Source organism: Anneissia japonica, unplaced genomic scaffold, assembly GCF_011630105.1.
Source record: "Anneissia japonica isolate Jap-2015-1 unplaced genomic scaffold, ASM1163010v1 scaffold426_len1935630_cov189, whole genome shotgun sequence".
NCBI classification, from domain to species: domain Eukaryota; kingdom Metazoa; phylum Echinodermata; class Crinoidea; order Comatulida; family Comatulidae; genus Anneissia; species Anneissia japonica.
The window spans coordinates 637,572-645,987 of record NW_022713172.1 but is presented as its reverse complement, the minus strand read 5'-3'; the positions used below and the strand labels follow the sequence as shown (position 1 = coordinate 645,987).

Sequence of the window (8,416 nt, the reverse complement as noted above, 5' to 3'; positions counted from 1 at the left end):
TATATAAAGTTTAAAATTCCAAAGGTTATTATAAAGTAAAACTGTTACATAGAATTTTTAAGGGAACCTGAGGATGCGCGGCAATATCTTCACTTTCTCTATAGAGTGTATCTTCTTGTTTTTAACTGCATATATTGAGCTAAGAACTTGAAAAATATCATGACATATTTAATATCTGATACCTTGTATATTTAAGATATTAGCGTCAAATTCCCTTGTAAATTAACATACGTATGGTTATTTATAAAGTCCCTTAAATTCTGTAGTTAAATGTTTGAAGATTGTTAGTTTAAGTGTCTAATTGGAAGCTTAAATTAATAATTAATTAAATAATAATTATTTAATCATTTCAAAGGAGTTATTACTTTGTTGACAAGGATATACGTCATATTACAGAGAGATAAACCTTATGAGAAAAGTTTATATTTTTTCAACATACATAACAACATTCACAACATTTATTGTGACGAACTCATTTGGTACAGATAAAAATGTTCTTAAATTGTTCAGAGATTACACGTCTACAAGCCAAAGCAAAAAATTAACTTTTGTATTTCAGACAAGTTTGTATCATAGATAAACAATTCCGACAAGAATTATGAAGCTTAATTTGTACTTTATTCAACGTTAATTTTCTACGTCGCTTTTAAAGTAACATTCCATCATCAAAATTAAAGTAGACATTATTTGAAGAAAAGTAGGAAGATGGGAAGATTTACATCATAATTACGGTAAGATAAAATGTATGAAGAATTTTCAGTCAGCCAAAGAGAGTTGTAATCTGTGATTGAGTTCGTTTTCAATATTCATTTGCAGTTTTTTTTTTAATGTTTTTCCATTTTTTGTTCTTGTAAATGGGTTTTGTTTGTGTTTCCAAAATGGAAGAAATAAAATAAATTCAAATCGAGTCCAAACCAATCCAATTGTTCAACTGAAACAAACCAAACCAAAGACTTTATACTAGACTTGCCACAAGTCTCTTATTTTTTATTATTTTTCTCATTCTGGACAGCGCCACCAACGAGAAAGTTAATTTATAGACGGAATAATTCGAAAAAAAGAAATCGAGTATGGGACGCCAATTAAATTAGGTATGGTGCGCACTAAGTGCAATAAAGAGTGAGTAACCTAAAATTAGGGCCTGGAACCCAGGCTAACTTTATACCAATCTAAACGATTTCCAAAGGTAACGAGGTGGTGATTGGAACAACTGTGATTCCTCTATTGGATGATCGCTGTATCAACATGGTCTCGATGAGTATGTCACCTGGTGTGATATCACAAGAAGTCATGGTGCAGCAGATGCGAGAAAACTGCGTAGAAGGAATGGGCAACTTTAACAAAACAGATACCAATGTTACAAAAACAATCAATGGTAAGATATCGTGCGTTCTTTAAAAAACGTAGGATCGACTAAAACTTGTCATAAACTTCAGAAAACAAGTCTAGACATGCGAAGATGACGCTACGCGGAGTTTTTATGTCACAGGTATTACCATCCTCACAAATCAAAAAATCCATTACGAGGTTATCAGTATCATGTGCATCTCATTCGATAATAGGAGGTGTACATATTGTAGGCTCAAAGCATTATGTTGTGTACTTTTATCATGTTGCCAACCATATTTCTTCATCTCTGCATCTTGTGTTTGCCGTTATGTTGTTAATAGCATTTATTTTCTATCTATATTTCTTGTATAGTTCAATGCATAGACCCTTAAAATTCAGCAGTGATAATATCAATTTATCATTAGAAAAAAATAAACAATTTAATTAAGTGAAAATTTAATTGTTTTTTCAACTTGCAATTGATTACCTATTTGATTTCATTGCCCCCCCCCCTTTTTTTTTAAATTTATGGCATAACTTTAAATTTTGCAGTATTAGCTTAGAGAATTTAGCTAGTTCAGCTGTTCACTGAACGAAGAGCAACATAGTAACAATAACACCAATTGTGTTAATGAGGTGATGACTTTCGGTATCGTTGGCAAAAATGTAAGTGTGTGAGGAAACCTTGGCTTCTTAGATTGTGTAATTTGAATATAAAACCGCAAATTATCAAATACGTTATTTCTCAAAAGAAAAAAAAAATATAACTCAGATATCGACATGATAATAATTGATGAAAACGTTCATTGTGTCTTTGTTTTTAACAACTGAGAAGGAAAACCAGTGAACATGTTCACAACTGGGGAATCGTTGCAGGTGATAATAGGGAAATGAGGTCATGTTAGTAGTACTTCATTTGATAATCTATAGAAGAATTACGTCATTTTAATGATATCCCAGGTGCTATTTATAACAGAACCATTACGTCATTGTATAGATACCCACAATGTATATTAGAAGCTATAATAGAACAACAATTATGGTAATTGTAAGTAATAAATGTCACATTGATAAAATTACACTACTTAATTTTCAAGAGGTTACTATTAATGCCGATATTTTTTATAACCACGGCTGCAGTTTCAAATATTAATAAAATGCTAAAATGTCTAGTTGGCGTTGGAAGATGATACAGTCATTTATCCATAATATTAGTTGAAATCTTCGCTCGGTTAGAGTCTTTCAGTGTCCTTTATTCTTTACCACCCAAGAAACTCATCTTTCCCTTTAGAACACTTATATGCCTATTGTTTTTCCCCTTCAAGTGACTAATACTTTAGTTTTTGTGTTAATTGGTATTATGTACGCTTAACGCCTTTTATATCGTTCTCCTAGGTGTGACTTACAGAATAGGAATTAAATTAATTTCTGCATTATCGAGTTATATACCAATGCTAATTAATTTCTAGAACCTTGACTAGTCACAAAATGTTTTTGTTATGTTGTCACTATTCTTACTCAAATCTTAAACCAAATCCGTATTCTGATGGGATGTTAGTGTATGCATCGTCAAGACAATAATATCCAATCATAGTTAAGAATCGCTTTAATACTAACGAAACAATAACCACTATTTTTTTTTTAATTAATCACTGGTTAATATTGCTATTTTAGGTACAAGCCATACATTTACATACACTAGCAGTGTAATAGCGGAAAGTATGTCGACAGTTCGATTACTGTGTAGGGTTGACAATATTCCCTTCACCACAGACGTAGTGCATTGGTACATTATACCAGAAGGTAAGTGGGGGAACCATAATTATAATTTGTATATCTTAAAAAGATATTTATGATAGGCCTGTATATTAATTTTCATTTGCAACATATTTTTCAAGTTATATTTAATAAACCACGTAAAATAAACCTGTTTATAACTGAAGCATATACATAGTTCTGGGTTTTGGGTTCAGAGGGCCACAAGGTTTGAGAGCTTAAATAAAAAGTAAATATGACTTGCGGTTTAAAATAAAGATTACTATATTATAATTATTATAAAAAAATAAATTTTAATGTGATGGTAGAGGTGTACACGCACGAGTGTCGTCTATTTCAAATGGCAAGATGTTTTGCTGAAGGGACGATTTGCCAGATCCCTAAAAAACTCGCCTGCCTACAGGCCTGAATCATGTTCAAAATTTGAAAACTGGTTTGTTGAAGACTGTTGGTCTGTTTCCTTTAACTCCTCATTATCTATTGGTAGTTTTGTCACATCAATTACCTTCTTGGTAATTAGTTGTTAGTTTATTACTTTAGTAAAGGATCCTACTAACCTATAGATCGTATCATATCAACAAAGATAACTGAACACACCATGTAAAGTGACGTGTTTCGAATACATGCTATATATTGCTGGTGGCGCCATAACTTTTTCTTATTTTGTCAGATGAGAAATTCTAATCACATAAATGGTAATCAAAATTGAAGTGAAATGAACACAGACATATTGAATCTCATCCATGATACAATAATGATTATTTAATAGTATTTATGTGGTGTCTGTTATTAGCAGCTCTGTTCCTAGCAAGTCGAAACGAGTGTGGAGCCAAACTTTGCGTTCAATCCTATTCGAATTTCCAGTAAAGCCCCTGTGACCCACTTGGATAGGACGTCTGCATACAGACGGTAGAAGGCCTAGCGTAAACTTCAGTTTTAGACAAAGATTTCTTCACTTGTGCAGAATCATTTTTTAACGTTAAAAATGGTATGCCTTGTATTATGATGTATTTTGTAATGACCACAAATACAAACGTAACGTTTATCAATACTACCTCCTGAGTAAATGTCTGTCTAAATGTTAGATTGGATCTTTCCCTGGCCGTTGGAAATTGTTCTGAAGTTCCTAGCAAAAAACGTAAACGTACGTAAATATGTGCATCTATGGGACATAATTCTTAGCGATGTACTGATTGCTTAGTTGTTACGTTGAACACTCAAGAAAGTCTGCTCTCTACTATTACTTTATTTTTCACAGGAAGTGAAGGCGAAAGAATATCAGGTGATGGCAAAAAACTTGATAAATTTACACGAATGGAACCAAAATTCGATACGCAGAATGGAATTTATGACCTTATTATATACAATGTAACAGTGAATGATACGTCGACGTATAAATGCTTCTTCAATTTACTGGATTCAATTGATTTAATATCATATCTTATCGTCAACAAAACAGGTGAGAAATAGAAAAAAAAATAAGAGAAAGAATAAACGATGATGAGGATGATGAGGATGGTCATGGTGTGAGAATGATGATGATGATGATGTTGATGATTCATCTTATTGTTTCTTCTTCCTCCTGTTTCTTTTCTTTCTCTTCTTCTTCCTCTTTAATCTTCTTGTTTTCTCTTCTTCGTCTTCTTGCTATTTCTTCTTCGCCATATTCTTCATTCTCTTCTTGTTTCTTCTTTTCTTCTTCTTTTTCCTCTTTTTCTTCTTTGCCTTCTTCTCCTTTTATTCTTCTTCTTCTTCTTTTTCTTCTGCTTCTTTTACTTCTTTTTTTGTCTTCTTCTTCTTCCTCCTCCTGTTTCTTCTTATTTCCTCTTCTTCTTCTTCTTCTTCTTCTTCTTCTTCTTCTTCTTGTTTCTGCTTCTTCTTCCCGTTAATTCTTTTTCTTCCTCTTTTTCTTCTTCTTGTTTCTTCTTCTTCTTCTTCTTCTTCTTCCTGTTTCTTCTTCTTTATCTTCTTTCCGTTTATTCTTCTTGTTTCCTCTTCTTCTTATTCCTTCTACTTAATGTATTGTAGGTCTCATATTAATTCTTCTTTCTCTCCTTTTTTCCTTGTTTCCTCATCTACTTCTTGTTTCTTCTTCTTCTCCTTCTTTTCTTCTTATTTCTTATTGTATGTATGTTTTTGATGGATTAAAATAATGTTTGATTGTATTAAAAATTTATTGTAGGTCTCATATCAATTAAAAAAATATCATCAGCTGAGACTAGGCAAGGATACATGGAGTCCACTAAGAAGTGGGGTAGTGTCTTTACGTACCTGTTTGGAAATCGTGCTCAACTGGAGTGTGAAACAGATCAAATAAAAGGCGACCCGTTCTTCCATGTTGGATGGGGTAGAGAGGGCGCCCCGATACAGTCACGTGGCCAGGATATCAATTTTATTCCGGGAAAAACACTTTTGCTAAAGAAATTAAGGTACAACGATGCAGGTAGATACTACTGTGAAACTAGGAATTCGTTTGGAAAGGATTATTGGATTGTAGAACTCAGAGTTGAATGACACAACGCGTGATAAAATTTTACGTAACTTAAATAAATAAGCAGATATAGTTTAAATAGTAATGAGGAAATAAGGATTGATCAGGGTATTCTTAAGCCGGGCACATTTGAACGCTTGGCGCCGCGACGACGTCTCCTGTTTGTCCGGTGTAGCCGACATCAAAATAATTCCGCTCACCTTGCTGTGTTGATGTCCCCACGATCGTGAGCGCAATAATGTGCCCGGCTATACACATTTTTTTAGCTTTAAATTAAGTAATTCGCTTACTGCCCGCATGTGACTTCATATTTTACTAAACGCTATGAAAGATATAATACACGTAAACAAGAAAGCAATATATGAAGTTATATAAATATACTTTGGTGTCATGTATAAAATTTCTAAAACCGCTTTATTATAGCTTATTTTGTAATACAAATGTTAAAATAATAATGAGGATGTATCTGCAAAGTACATTATACCGTTGTAGTCGGACTCTCAAACTTGCAGTCGGTGTTTGAAACCCTCGCTTTGTAAGTTGCTTGCGTAGTGTTTTGGCCAGACACTTAATCGAGATTTGTATTATCTACCCAGGAGTAAGCCTACAAATGGGCGCTGGTATATGATGGGAAGGTAAAACAGTTTCGTGCGGGATGTTATTGCGGATCGTATGTTATTATTATTATCATTATTATTATTATTATTATTATTATTATTATTATTATTATTATTATTATTATTATTATTATTATTATTATTATTATTATTATTATTATTAATGTTATTATTATTATTATTATTATTATTATTATTATTATTATTATTATTATTATTATTATTATGTTGTAAAGATGTTGTTTGTACTGTTCTTTAATTTTATTAAAGAGGGCCCCTGAATATCAGTTAACCTACTGGGCTAAACTGGAAGGGTTACCCTCTTTAAAGATGGTTGAAATAAAAAGGAACGGAAACCCACTGCATTGCACAGTTTGTCACAAACTCCTAAAAAGGTGTGCACTCAGGCCTGTGACCTTAGATTATGTTTCGCTTAATTTTTAATATACAAGCGCATGTTTACGCTCATCCATGATGTGGAGTTACCTGTTTATTGTTGCAACCTTCCTTCCAAAAAGAGATGGTTTTGGCTCGGACTAAACCTTCAATTCATGGGTTCAAACCCTTGGATTTATATTTCTGTCAGGATAATATTAGTTCTTAAAATATTTTATATTGCATAGTACAATACAAAGAGAGATGGTATTGATGCTGACAGTTATTATTTATTCAGACAAAATAAGCAACTATGTTCGGTTAAAAGTTTTATCAAACACATTTTCACACAAATTTACTTTGGCTCATTTCTTTACATAAGAATGCAACTGGATCAAGCAACCATCTCTCTGGAAGTTTACGAAAAGTAAAGTTAGTTATTTGTTTGATAATGCAGCTCAGCCAGATTTATAATGTCGTATGCTAATTGCCGAATATTGAAAACCAAATTGTGAGGTATTCCTACAATATTCTATTGCGTTTTTGCAAAGTCAATAAATATCGCAACAATGATAAGTATAGAACTTAATTTATGACGATTGTTGGAGGTTACGCAATAATTGCGTTTATTTTAGCTTTGACCAATTGGAAAAATTGTATAACGGGTAACACAAACATGGTTGTGATATGAAATTAGTATAAGTAGGTATATTATTTAAAGGTCTGTTTGGTACATTTTAGTTTTTGTTTCTGAAGGGAGGTTTTTATTGTATCCTCTATTTTTTTTTCTGAAATATTGTATGGCAATAATTGACACTAATTACCAGAAAAGGAAACGTAGTGTCATATCACGTTGACCCAACAATGACCGTTTCTTCCGTATGAACATGAACTACAACTAGTATTCAATTATTATAAAGGTGTATATAGAGAGATGGTATTGATGCTGACAGTTATTATTTATTCAGACAAAATAAGCAACTATGTTCGGTTAAAAGTTTTATCAGACACATTTTCACACAAATTTACTTTGGCTCATTTCTTTACATAAGAATGCAACTGGATCAAGCAACCATCTCTCTGGAAGTTTACGAAAAGTAAAGTTAGTTATTTGTTTGATAATGCAGCTCAGCCAGATTTATAATGTCGTATGCTAATTGCCGAATATTGAAAACCAAACTGTGAGGTATTCCTACAATATTCTATTGCATTTTTGCAAAGTCAATAAATCTTTGCTAAAGCTGTCTCTTATACACATCTAGATGTGTATAAGAGACAGCCTATAAGCCTAATGGTGACAATGGTGAACCAATAAGGCTTTGTGTTTGGACGCATTCCGTGCTTTATAGGATAATTGCAGATTTGAAGGGTAAAGGTGACAGTCCTCATTCCAGAAATTTAACTTGTACATATCGAGTAATTGCCTTAATAAATAAAAAAAGTATTAAGAAAAACAGTGATTTAAAATTATTATTGTTTGGCTATGTGTTCTTATACAGTATTTGCTATCGTCTGTAAGGTCAAACGGACTCAGAATCAGTATTTTCTCGTTATAACTGAGGCAACTACATAATATATAATAGTTACTATATATAACAACTATATATAAATGTCTCAGGTTAAAATTATGAACAATCGTTTCGAACTGTAAATGCCTTGGTAAGAGGAAAACATTCGATAAATATATAAATTCGATCTTATAATAATTATTATTCAAATACAAAAGTGTACCATTGTTGTTAATAATGATAAGGTTTACTATGATCAATTAGGGGCACGGACAGTATATCATCATCATATCTTGTTGATAATTTTAGTACTCAAAATT

The 8,416-nt window shown here is 32.2% G+C and overlaps 1 protein-coding gene across 2 annotated transcripts in view; it reads left to right on the top strand.

Annotated features, from left to right (window-relative positions):
- The window catches only part of LOC117108338, a 32,115-nt gene extending 25,732 nt beyond the window's left edge, over nucleotides 1-6,383 (top strand). For both annotated transcript variants that reach the window (XM_033250325.1, XM_033250324.1), the window contains exons 2-5: nucleotides 1,187-1,375; nucleotides 3,004-3,132; nucleotides 4,364-4,564; nucleotides 5,288-6,383. In XM_033250325.1, the coding sequence (XP_033106216.1) occupies nucleotides 1,246-1,375; nucleotides 3,004-3,132; nucleotides 4,364-4,564; nucleotides 5,288-5,619 (792 nt within the window). In that variant the 5' untranslated portion in view covers nucleotides 1,187-1,245 and the 3' untranslated portion in view covers nucleotides 5,620-6,383. The remainder of the gene's footprint in view (nucleotides 1-1,186; nucleotides 1,376-3,003; nucleotides 3,133-4,363; nucleotides 4,565-5,287) is intronic.
- The last annotated feature ends 2,033 nt before the right edge of the window (nucleotides 6,384-8,416 follow it).